Source organism: Gasterosteus aculeatus, chromosome 13, assembly GCF_964276395.1.
Source record: "Gasterosteus aculeatus chromosome 13, fGasAcu3.hap1.1, whole genome shotgun sequence".
Lineage (NCBI taxonomy): Eukaryota > Metazoa > Chordata > Actinopteri > Perciformes > Gasterosteidae > Gasterosteus > Gasterosteus aculeatus.
The window spans coordinates 15,110,219-15,136,300 of NC_135701.1; the positions used below are offsets into that span (position 1 = coordinate 15,110,219).

A 26,082-nucleotide genomic window follows, 5' to 3' on the forward strand; every position below is an offset into this window, starting at 1 on the left:
AAAAACAATTATTCCCAGATCATCTGAAAACTCTTCTAATCACTACCTTGAGCCCCTTGTGACCAGAGGTCAACAGCTGCAGCTCACGCCTTTGCCGGACGATTAGGAACCAGTTAGCGGGATTTCTGAGGTCATCAAGGTAGCGATTTGCAATGAACTCTTTCAAGCCTCAGGCAGAACCTTAGAATATCCCACACCTCAAGGTGCAGAAAAGGCGTCCGTCGGCAGTTCAAACAGTGAATTAAGAAAAGAACAGCAACGTGTTATTAGTCTAAACGAGCAGAGAGGGAGAGACCAGGAATGAGCCTTTAAGCTGAAGCAACAGCCTCTGGGCAGAAAGGTCAAATATTTGTGTCATGAGTAGAAACACTCCTACAGTGACTTCACTGTCTTTTTTTCGTTCGCAGATATTAGCAGACAGACACACAGACAACAGACCACAGACTCCAGTTAATATTGTAGTATAATCTGAGATGACAGATTTGCATTAGCATTTCATTCCACTTTATTTTATTACCTGTGCACTGTTGTCTTGTCTGTCTACTGTCGCGCACTAACCGCCAAGACAAATTCCTTGTATGTTTGACATATTTTGGCCAATAAATGTTTCCTGATTCCTGATTGACAGTGCAGAATTGCATAATTGAGGAGAGTTGACCCCTGCAGAGTCTAAAGTCCAAGCAGTAGAGAAATGTAACCAATTATCATATATTTAGGACTCTGTAGAACCTTCCAACTGCTACCGTGCCACACTTTTGTTGTTTTTCAAATTTGCTTTTTGAAAATATTCCACATTGTTGGGAAATATCTTTAATCACTTCTTTGCAGGGAATTAGATGAGAAGATTTTCTCTCGTACGTCCGCTAGATATGTAGCTACAGGGGGCAAGAGGCTAGTTAACTAAGCTTAATTTAAAGAGATGGATACAGCCCGATTCGGCCCAAACGTTACAAAACCAGCACCTAGAAGACATTTCAAAGCACATATCCCATTTCTCTTTTTTGTGTTAAGAATTTATATTAAAAAAACACCTCATATACCAATGATGTAGAATATGGCTCCACCTTGACGAGTCAGCAGCTCGCTCACATTGATGCGTGGACGGATGAATGACAAGAACATTGCAGAGTTCTCTTGATAAAATGCTTTATGAATTTTATCAAGTTTTCTTACATAATATATATTTATATATATGTAGATAAACAGTATGTGTACATACCCTCATTTTCCTTGTTAATTTGTCTACTGCCGTGTATGAAAGTTGAACCAATAAAAAATAAACAAAAGAAATGTCTTCTACGCAAAAGCATACAAGCTGATTGTGATATAATCAATGGAGAAGTTGAATGTGCCAATTGTTGAAAGGTATTTCTATAGATTAGCATAAAGGCTGTAACCCATCTGAACTGTGTTCTCCCTGAATGACTTACAATGTATAAAAAGTGATTCATTTCCTCTTTTCTCAGCGGCCTTTCATTAAGATGCCCCAGCACCGTGCACATAAATCACCGATGACTCTGGAGCGCCATCTGGGGGTGAAAACAGAATATTGAACCAACTTCTGGTCACATTTTTTTTGATTGCTTTAAACAAGTTTATTCATTCAATTTAAACATGATGATGCATAGCGCCCCATTTTTGTCAAACATCTTATGAATCCTAATGTGAATGACAATACCAGATCATTTTAAGTGTAACAAAATAATTTTCACTTGCAAAGATCACCCACAAATTTTGGATTTTTCTAGTGTTACAAATATTGATTGAAAAAGATCACGTCTTACACTTTAGAGATTTAGATTTAGAGAATTATTTAGAGATGTCTTCTCGGTTTATGTAACTGCTACGTAAAATATAGCATTATACATTGAAAAATAAATTTATTAGAAAATAAATTGTTATTTTACAGGATATATCTACACAATGAGCATTAAATTAAATTATAGCAAAATGTGAGATGTGTAGTATAAGCAAATAAAGATCTATACTGGGAAGGGGCTTCTTGCAAATGTGTGTTATCCTTTTAAACGACACTGCTTCTGATAAGTGAAAAATGCATTGCTTTGTTTCTGTATAAACTACATACAAAAACACATCTTACACGGATACAAAACTCCCTTTACTTTGTATCATTGTGATGAAAGACAAAAGGACACAAAAGGATTGTCCAATCAGCGCACAGCCTCTGGGTGTCTCCATACATCGCCATCAAATTATTCAAAATAGCTCTAAAGAAATCTTGAAATCCTTTGATCCCTCTTGACTGTACGAACAGAGAACACCTGGTCACAGTGGCTCTAATGTCATCTCAAAACTTTGGAACTTCTAGCATAATATAAGTAAAAAAGACGGAGCCAATTCGCACAAGATATTCTTGGCTCCAACTGGATATTAGAGCAAAGCCGAGAAGAAGGTCAGAACAATTAAGTGATTTGAAAACATGCACAAATACATACTTTATAGGGAATTGCATTTGGCAAGAGACAGCTCTCAAACTGATAAGCTTTAGACACAGTGTCCGGTGTGTGGCCCTTTGCTGCTTTAAAGTGTCTGGAAGTGCCTGGCCCAGTGAATATTGGAGCTAAATCACATATATTCTAAGGACGTGGGGGGAAAAAAGTGACCATATATAGCAAGGAATGCGCAAACAAATGTAACATTTAAACTGCCGTTTAAACAAATAACCAAAAAGATGAGCAAGAAAACAATGCCGCACAATTTGAAGAAGAAAACAAAACATAAAAAAAGGAGAGAGAGAGAGAAAAAAATAAAAAAAGCTCAATCTCAGAATTGTACCTCCCAAAGTTATGTGAGGTCGCGTAGGAATCCCACACCTGCTGTGATCCGCTCTACGAACAGGGAATGTAACGGCGGAAACCTCGGCCAGGCTGCCCTCTAGTGAACAAAACCGTTAGTGAAATATAAAAGGCTTAGTGACCAATAAATTCCATAGTGTTGAATTGGAGTGGAAAACTATATAAAACCTGCATTAGCTGTGCCACCTCATTATTCTGTGAGTCCCATTAGAAGCCCACAACTCAGTAACAAGTCTCTCTAACAAACGGAATACTTGAGGACAGAATAAGTAAGTAACAGATTTTACGTGACGCTTTAGTGTATCACAGTCATGTAATAGGAAAAAAATAATGTCTAAGATGAATATCAAACAGTCCAACATTAGAATAATAGACCTTGGAAAGGCTGGCGGGTCGTTGGCAGAAGGCTGCTGGTGCTCGGTTCTCTCACACACACACACACACACAGACACACACACACACACACACAGTGATGAAGAGCTACAGGTACGTATCTTGCTCGGTGCTGCTAAGGCTTTGTGTGGATTGCTGCAGAGGAGACTCTTCGGCGGGGGGCGGCTCTGTGGGAGGCGCTGGCTGCTGGCGAGGCGGCTCCGTGTCAGTCTGTGGCGCTGCCTCCGGCGACTTGTTGCCCGCTGGGGGGGGAGGAGCTTGTGGACCTGCGAGGGGCGGTGCAGGGTCGTTGGGAAGGGAGTAAGGATTAGGGATCTCCACAACGGGCTGGGACTTCTTTATGCTGCCCTTCTTCTTAAAGCTTCTATCCTTCTTCTTGAGCTGCGGGGTGGGCTGCGGGACCTCCAGCACGATGGTCGGGTTCTGCTGCAGGTCCTGGCGCCTCGGCGGCTCGGACAGCAAGACGACCCGGGCGCCGTGCATCCTCGGAGGGGATTTGAAATTCAGCTCGCCGCGGTTCTTCTTCCAGCGCTTCAGCTGGGTGTAGTTCTCCCGCTCCACGTCACGCGCTGTCACCGGCACCTCCAGAATCTGGGACAGGAAGAGACGTTAAAGTCGTCTCCAAGATATTAGATCATTTTCAAAAAGGAACTGTGTGTGAAAAGACCCGACTTTGCTGGGAAGCACAGTATGTTCCCCTTCCACATGTGGCCTTTGTGTTGAAAATGTGAACTTTCTCAATGAATGCCAAAGGGTTAAAAGGCAGCATGGTCATCTGCAGACGAGACAAGCCTTCATACAAGAGGAGGTATTGTCAGCCTGGACAGAGATGTACGCAAAGCGTGGGCGCTCGACCCAGACACTGCCCAGGCAGAACTCTGGTGTATTTGTCTCTGTATCACTTCCATTCACTCTCTCAGAGTCACTCCTGTTTCCCTTCTGAGCGCCCAGTGTTCACTACACTGCTAAATGATTGTGGCGGCGCAATATGACTTCCTGTCGATAAACTTCGAGAAATTAACGGTCTTTGTTAAGGTAAATAACAACACTTACTGAATTTAGGTCATATATATTATTGCACAGACCCAAAATGCACGATCCAGCCGATATTGACCAGCTCTTGTGGGACATAAATCTTTATCATTATTTTGATAGATTGAACTAATTTAACTCCTCCTGCACGTGGTGGAGATTGAACAATATACTTTTTCATGATTGATTTCCTGCATTGACAATTAAGCAGGGTAATGTTTGTCAACCAGGCCTTTCTCTCTGGCCAGTGCACCACATGGCTGCCTCTCCGCGGTTACCTCTCGGACCAGGAAGCCCTCCTGCATGTAGCGAGGCTCCAGGGCCCTGAGGAGCTCCATGGTCTCATACTGGCCCTGGCAGGCCTTCAACTTCTCCCGGGTGCCCAGCATGCACTTCAGAAGCACCAGACCCACACGAAAGATTATCTTCACACCTGGGAGAGGGGAGGAGAGCAGAGGGGAGCAACCGGGGGGGGGGGCTTCTACCGACAAAATCCGGTACCACTGCAACAAGCAAGTGTTACCGTCACAGAGGAACATGTCCCAGACGCGCAGCACGGAGGCCCAGGGCAGCGTCCTGGAGAAGGCACACATAAACCACTCAGTCATGTAGAGGATGGGGTCGATCTTGTGTTTCTCCAGATGGCGGAAGGCCAGTGGGGAGACGCGTCGCAGCACGGCGAACAAGATCTCTCCATCCAACTGTATGGCTTCCTGAAAATGGACACGGATCGGATCGCATTAACAGGGAATACAAAAGGCTTTTTATTCTCTATTGTTGGGGCTGCAACCCGATATGCATATGGATATTCAACCATTTTAAGTGAAGCAGTCAAAATGTGGCATGTTTCTGGAAATATTCAGTTAATGTGTTGTTTCCATTTAAAACAGATTAAATAATTAAAAGACAATAATGCTGAACAGGAACCATTAGAAAAAAATAGTTTCACAAGATTCATTACTTGGGTTTTGATCCAAGCCAATTATTCAGACATTATGTTCCTGGTGAGGTCATCCTGCATGCCTGTATGTGTTTCAATCTTACCAGGCCAGGACTGTAGTAGCCAGGAAGGTACTTCTCACAGATTTGTACCAGCCCCCAGAAGGCATCCTGTGGAAACAAATACAGATGATGTCAGCAAGCCGCAGCAGAAACCTTAGTTTTACCACATTTCTGCAAGCTCACAAGTCAGGGAGGTCAATGCTGGAAGTGTTGGCTTGGATAAAAGTCTGGCCACTATGCGTTATACGCTGCATAACATATGGGTCAAAAGACTAAATAATGTTTAAGACTTTAAAAACAAAAACACTGATGTTAGCACAACAACATCACTAAGCTGGGTCACATTAGGACACCAATAGGAACGCAGCATTTAAAACCACTCAGTTGATGTTAATTCGTTTTAGAGACTTCTACAGACATTTGAGTTTTACGGCTGTGAAGTAAACAAATCTGCAGCCCTAAAAAGGTCAGCGTGGCTGCAGACATAATGTTCTAACTATTATCTCAGATTTATCTCATGATAACTTTGTCTGTACAGTCTGTCTCTGAGCTGCTCAGCTTAAAATAGACTATTTGGTCAAGAAATAAAGAGGAAATTCACAAAAAAACCTGTTGGATTTTTCTTTTTAAGACCAAAATAGCAACAAGCCTTCCAACAAAATTAACTCTGCGGCCGACAAACGCCTCCCAACATGTGGCGAAACATCGTGCAGTGGTTTAAATGGTGTCTGTGGAGGAGGGGCGTACCTCAGCAGGCATGTGCATGAGCAACACGGCAGCGATGGGGGCCTGAGCCTGGCAGTAACCCTCCTCTGGTCTGTACAGAGTGTAGGCCTTAAGAACACGGAACAGGTCCTGCTGCCTGCGCGGAGTCAGACACACCAACACACACAATCAAACGGACTGCGGCACCCGATCTCAGCCCGTAACGTCACATCATGTCAGACAGCGTACCCGTGTCCTCCCCGGGACACAAACATCTCGTGGAAAGGAAACTGTCGATGGAGGTCTTTCTCGATCACGTCCACCCATTTGGGGTCTCCCGGCTGGCTATCCAGCTCCTGAAACACATTTTAAAAATAAACACACAGTGAGATAGAGCTCTTTATTCAACACAATGGGCCTTTTGGGAACCTAATCCATATCATTTTCATTTCTCTAAAATCCACTCAAAAAGGTTTTGTATTTCACTATCCTGAAACCCCCCCACAGTTTCAGTAGCAATTTCTAAAGAATTCCAAGTACGGCATAAAAGGAAGTGAAACAGAAATATCTCTGACCTGAAACTTTCCTTGATTCTGCTCTTTCTTCACCTTTCCTCCCGACAGGTAGAGCCACGCGCGGCCTCGCAGCGCTGGAGGGATTCCCTTCTGGCAGCGCAGCCTCACCTGAGCCACAGAAACAGAGTGTGACAACGGTCCAGTACGCCGCAGCATGTGCAGTCGGCGGTAAAAGCACCAGACCGTCACTTGGTATCGGTTCCTTTAATTGAATACACATGAACTGCATATATCCGTTTAGAAGACAGAGAAGAAAGACAAGAAAAGTTTGCGGCCTGTCGTGACAAATGACGGTTGGAAATATTGATCTTGATTAACTGGAAATGAATTTGTGTCGGTTATTTGTTCATAGAACTTTTAGACATAGCTAAAGAAAGATGAATGTAATAAAGTATCCCTCCAGTGTGCTCTTAGAATCAGAAGCAGCCTTATTGGCCGGTTATGCGCTTTTTTTCTTTGTTCTCCACATGTGTTTTTTGTTTTTACAAATAAACTAAAAAATGTAAAAAGATAAAACAAGGATAACAGGAAAAGGAAAAACAGATGTAAGCAAGTATTGACCAAACTATGTATTGTACTCATATGAACAGGGCTGCACGCCTACATACTTCCTTAGAATACCTCGAGCATAACTTGGGCGGGGTGTCTCAGTAACTATCTATAATACGTCATATAGTTTCATGCCACTTTTGACACAATACATTGGTTGGTTGAACAAACACTTCCAATACAATTTCTGGATTCTATTGATTTTTCATTTTAATACGAAGCTGGCTTCCCCAAGGAGGCCCTTCCGTAACATTATTATGAACGAGGGCACAATAAAGGGATCAGAAACCCTCACTCGTGTCGGTTATTTTACATGCAGCTCTTCTCATAGAAATCAACCACAGCCCCGCCCTAAATCTAAGACTGTCAATTTGTCACATGGTGCATGGGACGATAAAGGGATGGGCTGTGTCCTGCCGTGCTGTTGACGCATGCAGACGAGGTGAAACTGCAGCCCTGTGCTGAATTGCTGAGTGCTTGACACCGAACCAGCGGGACAAGTGCAGCGGCTATTTCTGCGTCCACCGAACACTGGAGCGGGTGTAGCTACTATGGGTTGATCCTTCGCAGCATGGGCATCAGGGGTGAACCGGGGATGTGCGCGTTGAAAAAAAGATTTAGAATTGTACGAACCGAAAATGCGACCAGAGCACCTCGCTGCTTTGTGTTATTGCGTTTATATTTGGGTCTGACCTTGTTGAATCTCTTGATCATCCACTTATCCCAGTGGCCGAGCATGTCCAGCCACTTCAGCTCCCTTTGCCGGAGCACTTGTGGGGGCAAATCCTGCGCTCTGGGGACGCAGTGGAGAAAAGACAGGAAAGAATTCACATTTTGTGACGTTAATTCAACATTAAACCAAATGAGACTGAAAAATCTAAATTCCGTCTCCCGACTCAAATAAATATTTTAATTGGCCGAACATAAATAGGCAGTATATTGGGAGGGTGTGACGAAAACAAAAAAAATCCTCAGATCTGCGTAGGTGGCCATTGTTCATATACAGTCATTGAGCAATGAACCTCGCTTTAAGGAGGCTATAAAACACACAAACTCACATCTAGCCTCTCGCCTGTTAAGACTTTGAAAATAAATAAATAATAAAAAGGGAGGGCAAGTAATGTTCTCGCAGAAAAAGAAAATGTAGGCAAGGCCAACCTACTTCATGAATACGGTCTGATGCTCTACTGAGGTATGTAATTATCTCACCGACACAAGCCTTTAATCGTAGGGTTCAAAACGTCTTCAAGGACGGTTCAGGGGGAAAGCAGTCTTTCGGTCAAAAAGAAAATCACTGCACAAAGGGGATCGGTACAACAATATTCGACTCTCCAGCTTCAGCTTCTAAAGACCCCGAGAAGCGATGAGCAACCTTCAAATCTCAGCCAAACGGCACAGGGAGCCAGGAGAGGCCCTGCAGGAACGGCCCTGCAGGAACGGGGCTCCAGAGCTGTGGCTCCAAGTCGGCCCAAAACTCCCCAAAAAACAGGAAGCCCAGAGCCAACCGGTTCGGTGCTCGGCACAACTTTCTCTTCACTCCTTCCACTGGGTCAGTGCTGTAATGTGGGCTCAAGGGCCCGATTACAAAGAGAGAAAGAAGCCTTCTTAAAGAAAAGAAAAAAACACTGCAACTTGTGTCAAAGTCTGTGAATTAATTAATTCAACAACAAACTGAATGGTTTAATATTGTGAATAATAAATATAACGTTATCTATGAAACCAGTAGTTTATTGAGGGAATGAAGATAAGCACATGCTACAACTGGCTGTGTATTCTTCACATTGGTTGATGTGAAGCACACAGTGCCACGCAGCAGGTAGGGAGCACCACGATAACACACCAACACAACTTGTGACAAGTAATCATCGCTACTTCAACGAACACATCGTGATCCTCTGCTTATCTTTTGCTGAGGTGGAATAAAAATAAACCGGAAAAAAAAAATCAAGTTCGCCGCTTTTGAACAAATCAATGGCAATGAAGCAGCGAGTCGAGGAAACACTTACGATTCCTCCGTGTGCTGCTGAGCCCCGCCGATGAATCCGTATTTGTCCGTCTGTCTGTCGCTGGTGAATCCGTTGATCTCAGAGTCGGACCCCAAGGAGCTTTCGTCGTCCATGCGACTGCTGCTGATGGTCCGGATGCTTCTCGTGTCCATCGACTGACGGCCGTTCTCCATTCTGGCCATGGTAGCAAGAGAGCTAACGCTAGCTGGCTAGCCAGGGTAGCTAACGTCAGCGAGCTTGTTGACAGCCCGAAGTCACAACTGCTCCTCTGCATATGTTGTCCAACTAAACCACGTCGACGCCATGATTCCCGAACGGGAGGAAAAACTTCCCAAGTACTGTTTCGTCTGTAAGTGTTCGGTGCCGTCAAACGTAACCAAGGAGCCACAGTAAATGGTCAGGAGCGTTAGTTAGCGGAGGTCAAATTGAATGCTTATTTTGATTTAACATTAGCTAGCTAACGGTAGCCTGCTAACGAAGTTAGCTTTAAAAGCTAGCGCTACAATCCGCAACTCTTCTTACGGTGATCCTACCTTCAACGAGCTGACCCGGTATAATGACTTTGTATTTCATAGTTAGCCATTAAAAAAAAAGGATGTGTAGGACGGTCAACGGACTAGTTTGTCACGTCCTCAGCGAACGGATGTCTCGACTCGCCGTCCTGTCATCCCGAGTGTGCGGGACAGATTTAGACTCGACCCAGAAGTCTCCGGTGCGGGTTGGTACGTTTACCCCTAGCGGCCGCCTTACAAAGTCAAGCTTACGTCTGGAACAAAAACAACATGCGCTGGTTTATAAACGCTTTCTCCCTCACTGCAATTCAAACAATCACACTTTTCCAAAGTGAACCACCATTTTATTCCAGACTAACCTTGCATCGATGTGGTGTTTAGTCTACATCACTAATCCTCGTCTGAATGCGCAGTCACGTTAAACGGTTGCTAACCTTTCACCCCATGAAGCAACACAACACATGTTTGTATCTCTTTATTTAGCATCATGGCTTTCTACATGTCACAAGTTACTATATAATGTATGAGATCATGAAGAAAGCAAGAGTTGAACATTGGGAAGCAGTGTCTGCCTGTTTGGTACAAATTTCTTAAGCATTCGGAGTTGACGAAAAAGAAAAATATAAAAGGAAATCCTTTTTGAAAAATGTTGTTAGCTAAAATGCCATGACAAGAGTGAGTGAAAAGACATTCACGTAAAATATTTCTTCTTGCTGCGTGTCTCACTTCTTCCTTCCACCTCTCTCCTTGAGTGCCAGGTGGATGACGGCGCCATTACTCATGTTGTAATAAGCCAGCGAGTTGGAATCTTTGATGAAAATGCCCTAAAGGAACCAAAAACACCCCCATAGATTATTAAACAATTTGGGGTTCAAAAAAGGGGACAAGGAAAGCGAATTCAAATGACAGTTTACCTCGAATTGTAACTTCTGTTTTCCTGCTGGCATGCCCGTAGCTTCGTGGATTTTGACTTTAATAACAGATACCTGTGGAGACATTGCAGTTGCAGATCCATAAAGATGCAGTAGTTGCACATGCTTACAACTCACTTAGAAACAAGAAAATAATAAGCCACCCGTTACGAACCTGATCCGTGAGCGGGACAGTGAAATTGAGCACTTGGCCGTTCAGCTTCCATTCGGTCTTGTCCTGCATGTTGGGTACCTGTACTTTGACTGCCACAGGACCCTGAAAAGGAAAAAAGAAAAAGATGAGATTAGCAATAGTTTGGCAATATCCATCACAGCTGTATAACTTTAGCTATAGCTGATTTGATAAACCAATCAAATCCAGGGATATTGAATTTCACATAACATATAACATAACATATACCCAGACCTACTTTATTCATGTACAGACATTACACTTTCATGGCTATCTGTATATCTAAAAACACGCGGATCATTGTGGCACTAATAAAAAGTTTGAAACCAGTATTTAGATTTTTGTCTGAAATGCAGATGGCAGAATTCACCATTGGCAAATGGAAATGAACAAATAGTATTTTACTGTTTTAACGCACCTTATTTCTACGAAGGAACTCCTCTTCTGGAATAAGGTTGTCCTCTGTCTTCATCTTCTTGTTGACTGGCTCATCGTCATGAGGTGGCGGCGGGTGGGATGGTGGCGCAGGAGCAGAGCTTGGGGGTTGTGGTACTGGAGGGGCGGGGACAAATGCTGACAGAAAAAAAGTTATTTCAATTTAAAATCATAACGAATGCCCTAAATACTCGCGCATTCATTTTGAATGTCAGGGATAAGTGTGCGGAAACCTCCATCTTACCAGTTGGAACAACCATGGGAGGTGGTCTGGGTGCCATCATGTGAGGTGCTGGTGGCGGCATGGGGACCACATTGATGCGGGGAGCAGGAATCATGGGAGGCATGGATGCTATAACGTGACCTGGTGTGAGGCGCACCACCGGAGACATCGGGGGTCTCGGAATCACAGGTACAGCAGACAGGAGAGTGGTGCGCACTTGTGGCATCTGTTAACAAGGAACACATTAGCGAGTTATTCGTTTTGTAATTTCATTATTAAAAGTTTTACATTTTTTAAATTTGCGGTTACTCACAGACTGCATTGGGCGAGGCATCGTCATTTGGGGATTGGGTTTGGGCATATTCATTTGAGACTGCATGGGTGGCTGGTGATGAATTTCACTCGGCTTGCTTGGGCCAATTTTCTCCCTGGCGTCGTCCTCTCCCACCAGTCCTTTGGCCTTGTGAATGGCTTCGATCTGCTCTTGCAGGGTGATGTTGGCCTGTGCTGCCTGCTGGGTACGAGCCATGCTGCCAGAGTGGCCGTCCCATGTAACCTGTTGACATGGAAGGAGAAAGTTAAGTTACTGACTCAATTCCTAAAAACGGACCCCTCAGTGTGCGGCATAAAGCCATGGCGGTGCTCACCTTCTCCTCTGGCTTCTGGATTTCTTCTTCACCAATCTTCTTACCGATGGCTGTTTCTTCCGAACCGAAGATATCCGTTCGCCTTTCAGCCAGTTGTTTCAAGCTACTCTCGATATCCAAACCGGGGGCATAGACCTCATCTTCGGTCTGCCTCTCTCGGATGCCGCGGTCCCGTTGTTCCAGCCAGCGCGGATCCAGCAGACCAATACGCATGTGCTCTTGCATCTTACTGGCTTGGATCTTCTCACCAGTAATTGGCGAGATGAGATACTCGTCTGGAGTTATGATCGAGGGCGGAGCCTTGGAAGCTGTAAGGAAGCAATTGTTTAAGATTAGCACGTTGTAGATAGTTTGTTATGATATTAGTTTTCCCTCTCGAAAAGGGAGCTGGTGTTACCTTTGGGGTCGTAGTCTTTGCGAATGATAACCTGGTCTGGAGTAGGCGGCAGTGGGGGTGGCATAGGGTTGTCTGGTGGCAATGGAGCCTTCATACCATCATCATCATCATCAGATCCCTTAAGAAAGCAAAAAAGGGTGAATGTAATTATTTGTTGTTACCAGCGGGTCAGAACATTTTAACTTGCGTTTGGTCATGGCTCGGGAGTTTACAAGGCACAGTAATTCATATCGTTATAATTCCTTACCTCATCCATGTCCTGCACTTGTGTGTCTTGATCCGGTTGTGAGGGGTGGCCTTCGCCCCGAACCGCCCGTTCATCGTCGTCATCCTCACTTTCAACCTCCATCTCCACCTCCTCACTCTCTCCATACTTCTCATAGCGCTCTTGGATCAGGATGCGAGCGCCGAGCTCTTCTGGTGTGGTAGGTGGGGGGAAGTGGCCTGGGATAATGGAGATAATAAATAAGCAATTCTAGATCCATTTTGGATGTTACATGTTTAATAGTAGTCAATGATAGATTACCCTGTTCGTTGGGCTGGAAATCCACCGTCTCAACCACCACAAAGTCATGCCAGTCAATTTGGGCATATGCCACACGTTCTTTCTCTCTCTCCTCCTCTTCCTTCTTCCTCTCACGCTCCTGGAACTTTGCCCACTCAACACGGTACTTCACCTACAGGTTGTGCAGAAAGACGGCTCAATACAGGCAACGTGATATTCATAGTTTACTGTGAGAACCAGTAACAGATTAAGGGGATTACCTGATCCATAACCTCTCGTGGATTCTCAGCTTCTTTCTTCAGCTTGATCAGAAGGCCTTTGGGAGGGATCAGAATCTACATTTGGCACAACAAAATCAAGACGTAGTTTAACATCCCCTTCCACGCACAGAATAACGGTAATATCAGGGGATCAATGTGTAAGGCTCACCTTGGTGTACTGCTCAACGAGTTTGGTGAAGTAGTTGAAAAGGCTGTGCTGCGGCCGCAGGAAGTCAAACTGGTAGTTCCTCTGTTCTTTCTGCATGAGCTGAGTGAGAAACTGGCGGCCGTTGCGGGCAACAAACTGGGCCGTGAGCTTGACAACATCAAGATCAAATGCTGAGATAGATGGAGGATCCGCAATGAACTCGTACTCTGGAGGTGGTTCTTTGGGGACCACCGCCTCCTGAATCACCTGCACCTATTGACAAATACAACGTATTAAAAAAACATTTAAAAGGGCACTAACCAAAAGAAAACCCAGATTAAAATGCCATTTCTTACTTTTTGAGAAAGCTGAGATTGCAGCATGGCCTGCTGCATAACCTTGGGCACTGCCGCAGAAGGTTCCTGCCCTTTCCCCTCCTTGAATTCATTGACCTTGTGACGGTAGTAGGCATGGTACGGGTCATTTGGGTTGAGGAAATTGAACTTTGGATTGTTGATCTCATTCTGACGGATTCTTGCTTCAAACTCGGGTCCATTCCTGTTAAATGACAAGGCCTTTGTTATATTCATCTCTCCTAATTTATATATGATATGTAACAATTAATACACGTTGAGTTACTAACCTGGCAACAAAGCTGGCTGTCTTGTCAACTATGTTTCGGACCTCAGGAGGCGGGTAAATGATGCCAACGATGGGTTTCGTGGCAGGGGTTTCTTCTGCTGGAGCCTCATTCTGTTGGCAAAATTCATATTTGTTAGGTCTTTGCATTTGTAATATGCAAGATTAAAGAGTCCTGATTCCTATTCACTGTTACTCTTCACATACTACCTAAACATCACCCACCTTTTGTACTATTGAACTCCATTAGACAAGTGTAGCATATTTAAACCACAAGGCAAAAGGACATTTAAAAAAAAGATAATTGATTGGAAGATTTAAAACAGATAAAACAAACCCTTACCCCCTGTAGCATTATCCTATGCATATGGATTTAGTTTTAATATAAGATGTTGTGAGCCATCTGATGCTTCTATCCATAAACCTGCGGCTCATTCATAAGGAACACATTCTAAAATCCTAATCGGGTAACAATAGATTCGCTGTAAAAGTCATCACGGTGAATATTGTCTCCGAGTAAACGTTTCAGATGCTAACATGAAAATATTAAAAAACATCTGATTTCGTTTAGTTAACGTTAAAGGTAACGTCAGCGGTGCTCGTTAATTGACCCTAAAAGCTAACATAAGCTAACACGATTTACGCCTTGTGCGAACGATCCGAAATAGACTACTCTGCAATTCACCTTCGTTCAGATTTGCCAGTAAATCGTACATTGTTCACTAGCTTCCCCTCTCGGAAACAGTATTTTCGTTACATTTGGTGTATGTACATGATTAACGTTAGTAACCTTGTTGTTGGGCTCCGGCTGAACAATCTGAACAGGCCCAGGCGGCATGGCGAGGTCTTATTGTCGGTTAAAGCTGGATGTAGCAGTTAACCTGCAAAACACCAAAATAACAAGAAGACGTATGTATTTTATATACACAACTTATGCGGTTAATTTATCTAGAAACACAATGTGTAACATTTAACTATAAATTCACTGTAGTCAAACACTTACTCGGTCGCGCTTTCGTTGACCCAATAGAGACGTATCACTTCCGGACACTTGCCGCAAAGCATTATGGGGCTTGGAGTATTGTCTGCTGGTTTCCAAGGCGATGTGATTTCAACAAACTACACCTCCTTGCCCTCGGTGTCGTGTCGAAACAAAAACACCTTGTCAGATATGAGTCAGTTTTTGGGTCGTCAGGACTGTATCGAAAGCATCCGAAAAGACGTCGTTGACCTTCAAGGGGCGATTCTGGATGTCTTTTCTAGAACTGGACCGGTCCGCTTTTCCTCATGGAAGTTCCCCGATAAACTCTCGTGTAATCTGGACATGGTAGCTCTGCTGGAGCAATATGACTTTGTGGATGGCGAGGATGAATTCAATCAACATTCCCACATCGTGTTATTGGAGCTGGTGATTGACAGGTAATACATGTATCAAATGAACACCTTTTTACAATAGTTGTTGTTGTTGTTGAATATTTATCCTTTTTCTCTCTTTTTCGCTGAAGACTACTGCTTCTTCAACAAAGCTTCAATGCGTATGTTGAGCAAATGAGGTGCAGCCACAGGAGAGAACACAGCCAGCAGAGAGGATGTCTGTCAGTTGGTCTTGTCGTCAGAAATTATTGGAGTAATTTAGTTCAGTTTGCCAACGTCAAGGTAGGGACATTGTTTTTGTTGAGATGAAGATAAAACATGAGTTTGAATTTCTTTTTCCGCCGTTGTTCTTATTTTAGGGGACATGTAAAGACATCAAGGAACAAACTAAACCAAAGCCATGTGACTCTGATGAATCAGATACAGCTTCATCGGTCTCCCCCCAAATGAGCTCGTGCAGATACGGCTCTTCTGCCTGGTCTTCAACAAGCTCCTTTCAGTTTTTGCCCCGGAATCACGTACCGTCCGGTGCAGCACTCGACACCCCGCGCCGTCCTAAAGCCGACAGCCACAACGCCAGCTGCCAGACCGTTGAATCGTCCCTTGTTCCCTGCAGCGCATGCCACCAAGTGCAATCCACTTTAACAAAAACCGGGCATGCTTTGGTGGAACTGCTCCAGAGTGAGAGCCTGCCCTCGTCTCTGCAGCCGCTCTTAGTAGCCGTGGGAGACACCCTGGGGCTGGGACATATGACAGCAGGCGATGTGGCCCTCTGGGCCAACGAGCAGCTGAGAGACATGCGCCGGCTGGAAAAACATCTTCAAGATGTGCGGAATACTGTGCAGCCCCTCAAAGATAGACTTGCAGAAGCAGAAGCTGAGCGCGAGAGATTCAGGTCCAAGCTAGAGATGAAACAGAAAGAGTTCAAGCAAGAGATGGAAAGACACCAAGTGAACATAGTCCAGCTGGAGTTTTCACTGAGGAAAGCACAAAGATCAATGAAAGAAACAGAGAAAAGGCTGCAGGAGGAGAAGCAACAACTTCAGAGAGGTGCAGAAATGTCAAAAATGAATGTGATCGCAACTAATTGCAATCACATACTTCATATTTTTGCTATTTTTGTAACAGAAACATTGGGCTTGGAAGAAAGTAATTCAAGACTGAAAGAGCAAGTGGAAGTACAGCGTGACGCATTACAGGTACTTGGTAAGGACATAATATTCAGGTAGAGAGACCAAAATACAATACCAACAATACAAATAAAACAACCTGATATCCTGTTGTTTGATGGGCCGTTTTGATTATGCGATAGAACAAGAAACCAACGTGCTGCAGGATAAAGTAAGGACTTTGCACGCAGAGGAAGAGGCCTGTTTCACACTGAAGCAAAAGATCCAACAGTTAGAGGGTCAAATCTCTGAAACTCAACTTCATCTTGACAAAGAGAATGCAAAGTACCACAGCGCTTGCCGTCAGCAAGAGGTCAGTGACGTCAAAAAAATGATGTTATTTTTAGCTATGGTCCATAACTGTATTCAAATAGATGTAGACATGTTTTGCGTGTGTGTGTGTGTGTGTGTCTGTGTGTCTTTGTGTATGGGTGAGCCTAGTCAATGCAGGCAAAGCAAACGTCTTTGTTAGAGAGAGTTGACGCTCTCGACGAAGAGTGTGAAGAGCTGCGGGGGCAGTTGGTGGAGAGCGAGGAGAGACAGCTCGACCTTCACAATCAGCTGCAACAGACGACTGAGGACAAGGAACAAGTTCAGGCTCAGTTTGCTGAGCAGCAGGTTTACTGGAGTTCTTGAGTCCAGCTTCACATTTGCAACCTTTTTATGACTTTTTAAAAAAATTACTTTCTCATACTGCGATGCTTCTGTCCAACAGGACTTGTGCTTGGAGCTCCAAAAGGAGAAGCGGACCCTGGAAACGTACACGTGCGAGCTAAAGAGCAGCGTGGCTGAGCTAAAGGAGTATGTAACAGCTTTGAGGGAGAGAGAGAGGCTGTTGGTGGCTTTCCCAGAGCTCAGCCCTGTGACTCTGGACCAACCAAAGAGTACGGACGGCAGCAGTGCAATATTTGTCTATACAATATTTACATTTTGCATGAAACATCCACTGACGGACATTGAATGTAAATACAACTTGCTCAGTGCCACTCCTCTGGAACAGCAAATAACTTGGAATACACCCAAGCATGCATGCACTCGTTTATGTCCCTACTCCTTTTTTAAACAACGCAGTCATGTTATGAGTGTTTGTTTATTGCACCTTTCAAGGTACAGGAAGTGTGCTTTTGGATATGGAGCAACAACTTCAGGCAAATAGCATCCGTACAAAAATTCTGGAGCAAGAAAACAATACCCTGTACTCCAGCCTTTTAAAGCTGAAGCATAGAGCACAAAATAATGCCAACAGGGTGAGTATATAAAAATATGCTACTTGGTGTGAATGACGTGGTGTCTTGGATGTCGGAGTTTATATCAGACTATGTGGTTTTATCAACAGGAAGCCTCAGATCAGCAGACCTGCAGCCCCTCTCTGGACAGCTCATCGGTCGGAGGGCAACAAAATCGCCTGACACCAATGCAAAAGTGTTTGTTGTGAGTTTGATTTGATCAAATTGTTACTTTTGAAAACATTAAGTATTATGCATACGTTTTTACAAATGAATAATAATCTCACTGTGTTTTGTGCCACAGGCAGAGCAGCAGTGCAGCCGAGCTGGAACACGATAACCGAGCGAGGGAAGCGAGTGGAGTGGAAAGCGGTCTATTGTCAGCCGGGTCAGAGGATCGTGTTTCCACTGCTTCCCCCTCCTCCCTGCAGCTTCACCTTCAAACCCTCCGACTCAACACGGACGCCAATGCTGCTAAAAGCCATGCAAAAACACGCCGTGCTTTTCTTCTCTCTCGCTCCAGAAGCTCAAATCAGAGGAAATAAAACAAACCCTGAAGACCTTCCTGCAATTGGCGTGAGAAAGGACGACTGCAAAGCTCATAAAAAAGATCCCCCACATTAATATGTCATGATGTATTAGTGTACATTATACCAGACTAATACTAATTCTTTAGTAATTGTCAATTAAATTACATTGTGGAGTTATGACACTGGACTATTACCATTTTAACCACTACATGTGTCAGTATGTCAAGGTGAATACATACATTATAGATATCAACTAATTGTGGATATCTGTTTTATAGGGTATTGATGTCTATTGTATATTAGGTTTCAGGTTAAACGATATGCTGTTTGCACATGAATGGGTGGCCTTCACAGCAGACGAGTCCCTTGTCTCAGACGATGTTTGTACAACATTGAGCGTCACACAGACATTCTCACAGAGACAAATGTGTTGATGGATTTTTAAGTGCTAACCAATGAGGGCTTCCATGGAAACGCAGGTGCTCACAGGATTCACGCTGTGCTGTATCACCACAGATCTTTTTTCCAGTCCCTCCAAGTTAACCTCAGTTATTGTGAGTGCTCCGAGATGGAGACCACATTGTGTTTGTTAGGTAACGTTTGTTTTGGGTTTTGGACTGCATGTCTTGATGCTTGCTCTGCAGTGGTCATTTAAAATGCCCTCAGCTCAGCTGGCTAATCTGGACTGCAACAGACTAAACGTTAGCTTGTGTCAGAGCTGTTGAAGTCAAACATATCCACTATTTGTTCTTTTGTTGTATGTGTAAAACCTGACAGTGAAAATGAGTAATAACCTCAAACATCCGATTAACATACTTGTCATACCAACACTAATTTTGTCACCTTAAAAGACCGCTGATGACCTTAAGGTTAATCCTTAAATGGGTTTAATTACACAGCTGTGTGAATGTCATGCATGCAATGGAAGAAGACAAAGCGATTCTTTCATATCAACTATGGCATTTAGACAAGTTAATCAAAAGCACTAAACAAAAATACTTTTATATTTATGTTACAGACAACAATGAGTGTGAGATGAGTTGTGTTTTTACAAAGAGAAAGTTCAGTAATGAAGAGAAAATGATTTTTTATCTGGTTTTAAAAACAAAACAAGTGTGACGTAATGTATTTAGCAAGTAAATGTGATGTATTTCAGTGACAAGGTTTGTCTGAGCTGGCTTGACGGTACAACATAAGGGTTTTTTCCATTCTTGTAACTGGGCTCTGTAAAATTATTATTAAAGTTATTTATCCACAATAAAAACTGTAAATGCTGTTTTAAAACATTTATTTTTCATTTATAACACAGTCTTTAGCATTTTATACAGACCTACACTATAACAGAAATATTTAAGAACTTGTGTGCAAAGAGTGAGTAAAGAGTACAATACAATTCAGAAGTGAGAAAATAATTGTGTCATTTATAACTGTGCTCCTTGCACAACACAGACAGAGAAAGAGGCGACAGAATGTTGAGCTTATAAAGCACCACAGTATCAATATCTGTTACTGACCCCCGACATGCAAAGCATGACTGAAACAGAAAATGACTAGACAATAGTTTTCATTGTGCAAAGTTGTACAAAATTCTACGATTGCCAAAATGCCTCCTACTTAAACTCTACGTCCATGATTGTATTTAAGTTTAGTAAATGGAAATCATGAAAGTTCTGTGTAGGAGGTTTTTTTTTTTAATCGAACAGACTTGATAAATAACTTTGGGAATTAGTCTGCATTCGTCACAACACGTTTAAGGCCATCGGTTTCTTATGCAACAAATGCAAACACAAATTAAAATGAATGATAACAAAATTCATAGATATTTTAAGTAAATTTACCTATGTCATAAAACATCCTTCACTTATTGACATTGTTTACAGGTGTGGGTTGTATGAATGCTCTCCATATAAGATGAGTGCCCGTCTCTAATCTAGGTCACACTGCAGACAGGGATTGATGCAAATCTTGTGGGATTACGGAGGCCTCAGAGACATGGAAGACATCTTAGGTTTAACCAAACAAAAGTCTGCCTGTCTGCCAATACTCTACCCTGTGTGTGAAGATCACCATTCAAAAGGTTTGTGCTTGACTTTATATATATATATATATATATTTTTATATATATATATATAAATATATATATATTTATATAAATATATATATATATATATATATATATATAAATATATATATATATATATATATATAAATATATATATTTTTATATATATATATAAATATATATATAAAAATATATATATTTATATATATATATATAAAAATATATATATTTATATAAATGTATATATATATATATAAATATATATATTTTTATATAAATATATATATATATATATATATATAAATCAGGGGTATCCCGTTAAATAAAAGGCTCAATCTATACATTTTCTAATCTCATACCAACAAGGAGACAGGGCAAGAGGCTGCTGTTTTAACACATTTGATAAAGGGCTGGACAAGGGCATGGGATCATCATGTATGACATTAACTAAAGCACTGAAGTGTTGTCACTAAAAAGGTGAACACAAATGACTAATGAAGAACATATGCACATGCAAAGCATAGAACACAGACATTGAAAAAGGACAAATACAACTCAAAAGCTAATGAGATCTATGTAAAAAGCAATAATGGAAAATTGAGTACATATTTTCAAATATGGGAGTAAATCATTTTCCATAAACTATTTTCTTGGGGCAGTCTACGAGTATCAAAAAGGAGAAGATGGACGAAGACAATCCAAATTATTACGAGTTTGTAGTTTCTCTTGAGGTTTGTGAGAAAAAGACAAACATGTAAACCCACAAAAGACTGTGCATACCTCTGCTTGGCTGAAAAACTGACACATGCAATGTAAGATTGCTTAATATGCTTTAAATTATTGTCCAGTTTCTGGTCTGTGTTATTTCAAGCATTTGAAGAAAAAAAAAAAAATCATCGACACTGTGTGTACCTAAAGGCCCTCTATATAAAATTCAGAACATGTCTGTTGCTTCCTCGCGGCTCTCAACGTGGGAACGGCAGTACTAACCAGGCAAACAGGGTTTACCTCAGGGCGGGGGGTAGGGGAGGTCATGACCTTGTTGCTTTGTTAATGCTCTGAATATCACTTTTGCACCTTTAACTACACACTTGTCACAAAGAAAGCACCATATATATATAACATAACCACGTGAATGTCTACAAACTGGCAATGTGGCAAGAAAAAAAGGAATTAAACACAACTTTGATGCTAGAAGTTTACAGGACAGTAATAAAGCTCCCTAGTGTACATTCAAGTATTACAAGATATACAAATAGGCTTCACAACAGGACAGAGAGCGTGCATCCCATCCTGCTTACGTTTGGAAAGCAACGAGTATAGACTGTGGCGGGCGAGTCACGCGCCAACCAGAGTGAGACACTGAAGCACATGAGTGGGAGACAACAGACATTACCGGGACGTAGTAATGACTTTTGGTCACACATCATCTATTTCCTGCGTACTCCTCAGATGTCGGGGCAGCAGAGGGGGTGACGTGGTGCGTCGAGGTGTCCGGTTGTCCATCGGGCTGGACGGACTGCACCGTCTCTACCAGGCTGCCGCTGGGTAGCACCACGTAGCGGGCGGCCATGTCTTTGGGCTGCAGCGCCCGCAGTCCCTCCTTGCTGTGCCAGATTCCGTAGCCAAAATACACTAAGAGACCTGGGAAAGTAAAAAACACACAACAATTATAACCATATTGACTCTAAATTAAGAAAAGAGTGCTGCACACAGGTGTGTGGTGAGAAAGATGTTTCAATTTTGTATTGCTATTTGGTTTTAGAAAAATATCAAGAAATCCATTTATTTTTTGTATAGTGTTTGTTGACAAATGTCATCAAATTATTAACAGGCTTTGTATTTTCTAGTCAGACAAATGCAGTACATTCATTACATTTTATTTGCATTCAGTCTTTGGTCTAATATTGATAGCTAAACTTAATTCCACCTGAACTTTCAAATGTAGAAATCCCACGTTTTGCATTTCTTCTTCATTGGCTATTTCATGCCGGTAAGCCTTAACTGTTCTGAGAGCGCAGACTGAAGACCTGTCAAATGTAAAATTCCATGTGTGCGCTTCCCATTAACTTGCTGCATGTGACATTATTCTTAAAACGGCTTATTTGAGAAGCCTTAAGCTGATGCAGCTAACCATGTTTCCCCATGACAGGGCACTAATACCGTTTGATAACCATCTACACTTCCTCAGGGTTGTTGACCAAAGGAAAAACCTTGTCTGCTCCCTTAAAGCCTTTAAACACCATGGGCTTGATCGACAGACAATGGGAAAAAAAATGCTAAAATACCAACATGAAAATATTTTGCATCAAAAAAATGATACTCCCTTCATACAAACAAATTTAGACTAAGAAAATGTAAAGAAATGTTTGTGCATGCCATTGTAAAAGTTGAGAAGAACGTGTATTTGAATTGCGATTTTGTTTTCCAGGCATTTTACAAAAAAGGAGAGTATTTTTTTTGTTTTTCTTCAGCCAGTATGTTTTCTGCCTGAGTTCTGGTGCCTTCTTACCTACAGCAATCCATACGGTGAAACGAATCCAGGTTAGGTAGCTGAGCTTCATCATGAGGAATATATTAATGAGAATACTGGCAGCTGGAGTCAATGGAACCAAGGGTACCTACACAACAATAACACATGAATTAGTCTCAAATCATAGTTGACGTAGATTTTATGATGATGACAATTGCCTTTTAATAAGTAAATGTCCCCGGGATTAACAATTTAAACATATGTTTCTAACAGGACGGTGAATGCAGTTGAGCAAACACGAGTTTAGTTGAGAGGGTCGTGTAAGAGTTGCAAAGCCCATGAGGGAGCTCACCTGGAATGTTTTGCTGCTGGTCTGTGGCTCGTGTAACCAGATGAGTGTCAGGCTGAGAACATAAGCTAAGCTGAAAATCACCAGCAGCATTATGAAGCTCCAGGCGGGCAGATGTAGCTGTTTGGTACCAAATTCTACAACCGCACAGAGGGAGACTGAGCTCACTATTACAGTCAGCACGCAGTGACCCACCACCTCGCCCGGCTCACACTGCCCCAGCAGCTTGCCCAGGTACGGTTCCCAGTAGGCCTTCAGCTGTCCCACCCCACGGTGCTCCGTTGAGGCCTGTCGCTCTACCAACTGGAGTTTGTCAGAGAAGGACTCGTACTGCTTCAGCTCCCCGCTGTCTTCGTTTATGGTCTGCGACTCTGAGGGGGCCTCGGACGGACCGGCAGAAGGGTTGGGCGACGTGGAAGCGGTTCCCTTGGAGCTGGTTTTGTCAGGCTGGAAACGCAGCACAATAACACTCGCCGCCACAAAGGTGTATGCCAGGAGGGTGCCAATGGACAAGAACTGAACCAGTGCCTCCAGGTCAAAGACGAGAGCCATGGTGGCCATGAGGAGTCCAAACACCAATATGGCATTGACAGGGACTTTGGTGATGGGGTTGACTCGTGCGAAAATGGAGAAAAACAAGCCATCCTCTGCCATGGCGTACACAATCCGAGGGAGGGAGAAGAGATTACAGAGCAGCACAGTGTTCATGGCTGGAATTTGGAGAAAAAAAGAGTCAGAATCAGAAAACAGTATCGTGCATAACCACGTCAACAAACATTTAAATTGCACTTCCCAATTTGAAAGTAGACACTCACCACAGATGGAACCGATTGCCACAATAACTCCAGCCCAACTGTAACCCCGGCGGAAGAAAGCATCCGCCAGAGCCGAGTTGGGGTCCAGCGTGTGCCAGGGTACCATTAGGGTCAGCACCGTGGCGACCAGGATGTAAGCCGCAGCTGCCAATCCAAGGGAGATGGCAGTGGCAATGGGAACCGATTTCTGAGGGTTCTTCGCCTCCTCACTTGAAGACGCAATCACGTCAAAGCCCACAAATGCGTAGAAGCATGTGGCCGATCCCGCCAGTATTCCGGAGAGCCCGAAAGGTGCGAAACCTCCTTCCTTCTTGCTCCAATTGACCGGCTCAGCCAGAATGAAGCCAAACACCAGAATGAAAATGATGACACACATGCTAATAGTGGAGAAGATGTGATTGAGGTAGGAGGACACTTGAACTCCAAAAGAAATAAAGAATGAGGCAACTACTAGAATGCCTGCCGCAAGGACGTCGGGGTAATGGGCAAGGAAGGGCACGTTCCACTGCATAATGTGTGTCTCTGTAAAGTTCTGGATGGCGTGGTTAAAGATGGAGTCCAGATAGCCACTCCAGGCACGGGCCACAGCAGCGCCACCGATCATGTTCTCTAAAATCACATTCCAACCAATGAGAAAGGCCCAGACCTCTCCCACAGATACGTAAGTAAACATGTAGGCCGATCCTGTTTTGGGGATGCGCGCTCCAAACTCTGCGTAACAAAAAGCAGCCAGCAGAGAGGCAAATCCCGCAATAATGAAGGATACGATGACAGCAGGCCCCACAATGTCTTTGGCCACCGTTCCCGTCAGGACGTAGAGCCCAGAGCCCACCATGCCACCGACCCCCAACAGAGTCAGGTCCAGGGTCGAGAGGCAGCGTTTCAGCGACGTGGCCATCATGTCATCATCCAGTGTCTTGAGTCGGTTCAGTTTCTGACAAAGGCGCACCGCTGGGGTGCAGCCTCTGGGACAAGTTTCCATAGCTACCGAGTTGTAAAGGCCAGCAGGATGAGATGTTGTTAAAAAATAAAAGGTCACACTGGATCCATTACTTTTTTTTTAACAGGCTGACCTGCAAGACACAAGAGCACAAATAGACTAACGTTGACAAATGCATGAGGAAAAACTACTGCAGGTTACATGGTCTGAAGTGTTAAACATACTATATACATGTGCATGACGGCTAAGCTGGATGCACGTTCATATTCTAGATGGATCAAGAGGCTTGCATGTGTTGCGCTTAGCATCCATCACTCCGTAGCCAGTCCACGTCATCCGCCACGAGGATGAAAGCTTAACATGTTGTGACGAAGTGAGATGGAAAATGGAGCATTTTTAACATTTCCTCAACTGCAAACAATGTGCTCCAGCTTTTCATCAGTGAGATCCCGGTCTTCAACCTCCCGGTCTGGGCGGTGCAGCATCCGATTCCTGCCCTCGGTGGACATATGGCGACAGCGGGACGCCTCCGCCAGAATTACGTAACGCTTTATTCCCTTCTAGAAATATCAGCCCACACAGATTATTCATCTTCAGTAGGCTACATATCAATGACAAAAAAATACCGTTCGGTGGAGGGAACGGACGACGACGGGAATAAAATGTTTTTTTTAAAACGCCAAATTAATAATTTACAACAAAATGGAAACGGAGGCAAAAAGACGATCGTTATTCCACTAAACCTCCGAAACGTCACGTTCATCCGCGCGGAGCGACGTTTCAATCATTCGCGCCCGAGCAGGTGAGACATTTATCGTGATTTAGCATCGAAGCACCTTAGAAAGAGACGTCCGTAATAAAACGAGAAAGGCGGGCGTCGCTTTTACCGTGGTTGTTCAGGGTCTGTCATTTTGGTCCGGCGCAGAGATAGATGTGCATCGTCTGGTGATGGAGCCGAAGGCGCGGCGAGGAATAATAGCAACGGGAAAAAAGAAAGAAAAAGCCCTTCGTGCGCTGCGTGGACTTGTTTCTTAAAGGCACAGTCGCCTTCAGCGCAGAGGGCTTCCCCGCTGCGCCCCTCCCACTTTACAGCAGAAAGGTCACATGGGCGCGTGCGCAATGACACATGAATTTAAACATGGGTGGGGATTACTTAAAGAGAAGCAGCCTATGTACGTACAAACGGTTTAATGTAC

The 26,082-nt window shown here is 43.4% G+C and overlaps 4 protein-coding genes across 4 annotated transcripts; 1 reads left to right on the top strand and 3 right to left on the bottom strand.

Moving 5' to 3' along the window:
• Nucleotides 1–1,570: 1,570 nt before the first annotated feature.
• On the bottom strand, nt 1,571–10,036 carry LOC120831308 (TBC1 domain family member 10A). The gene is made up of 9 exons (XM_040196684.2): nt 9,079–10,036; nt 7,766–7,865; nt 6,524–6,631; nt 6,198–6,304; nt 5,991–6,105; nt 5,286–5,351; nt 4,765–4,954; nt 4,520–4,674; nt 1,571–3,800 (listed from the first exon to the last, which is right to left on the bottom strand). Exons 1-9 carry the CDS (start codon nt 9,258–9,260, stop codon nt 3,297–3,299), a joined length of 1,527 nt encoding a protein of 508 aa, XP_040052618.1. The 5' UTR covers nt 9,261–10,036; the 3' UTR covers nt 1,571–3,296.
• Nucleotides 10,037–10,050: 14 nt separating this feature from the next.
• Nucleotides 10,051–15,078, bottom strand: sf3a1 (splicing factor 3a, subunit 1). The gene is made up of 16 exons (XM_040196681.2): nt 14,952–15,078; nt 14,739–14,829; nt 13,953–14,062; nt 13,666–13,867; nt 13,331–13,582; nt 13,162–13,236; nt 12,923–13,073; nt 12,644–12,840; nt 12,397–12,514; nt 12,000–12,307; nt 11,666–11,908; nt 11,374–11,578; nt 11,113–11,267; nt 10,677–10,778; nt 10,505–10,576; nt 10,051–10,414 (listed from the first exon to the last, which is right to left on the bottom strand). Exons 2-16 carry the CDS (start codon nt 14,784–14,786, stop codon nt 10,313–10,315), a joined length of 2,340 nt encoding a protein of 779 aa, XP_040052615.1. The 5' UTR covers nt 14,787–14,829; nt 14,952–15,078; the 3' UTR covers nt 10,051–10,312.
• Nucleotides 15,015–19,531, top strand: ccdc157 (coiled-coil domain containing 157). The gene is made up of 10 exons (XM_040196683.2): nt 15,015–15,367; nt 15,454–15,604; nt 15,682–16,372; nt 16,451–16,528; nt 16,635–16,804; nt 16,933–17,109; nt 17,207–17,375; nt 17,599–17,738; nt 17,828–17,922; nt 18,022–19,531. The coding sequence occupies exons 1-10, from the start codon at nt 15,015–15,017 to the stop codon at nt 18,260–18,262; spliced, it is 2,265 nt and encodes a 754-aa protein (XP_040052617.2). The 3' UTR covers nt 18,263–19,531.
• Nucleotides 19,532–20,652: 1,121 nt separating this feature from the next.
• Nucleotides 20,653–25,954, bottom strand: slc7a4 (solute carrier family 7 member 4). The gene is made up of 5 exons (XM_040196682.2): nt 25,774–25,954; nt 23,947–25,019; nt 23,135–23,841; nt 22,822–22,930; nt 20,653–21,953 (listed from the first exon to the last, which is right to left on the bottom strand). Exons 2-5 carry the CDS (start codon nt 24,926–24,928, stop codon nt 21,736–21,738), a joined length of 2,016 nt encoding a protein of 671 aa, XP_040052616.1. The 5' UTR covers nt 24,929–25,019; nt 25,774–25,954; the 3' UTR covers nt 20,653–21,735.
• Nucleotides 25,955–26,082: the final 128 nt, after the last annotated feature.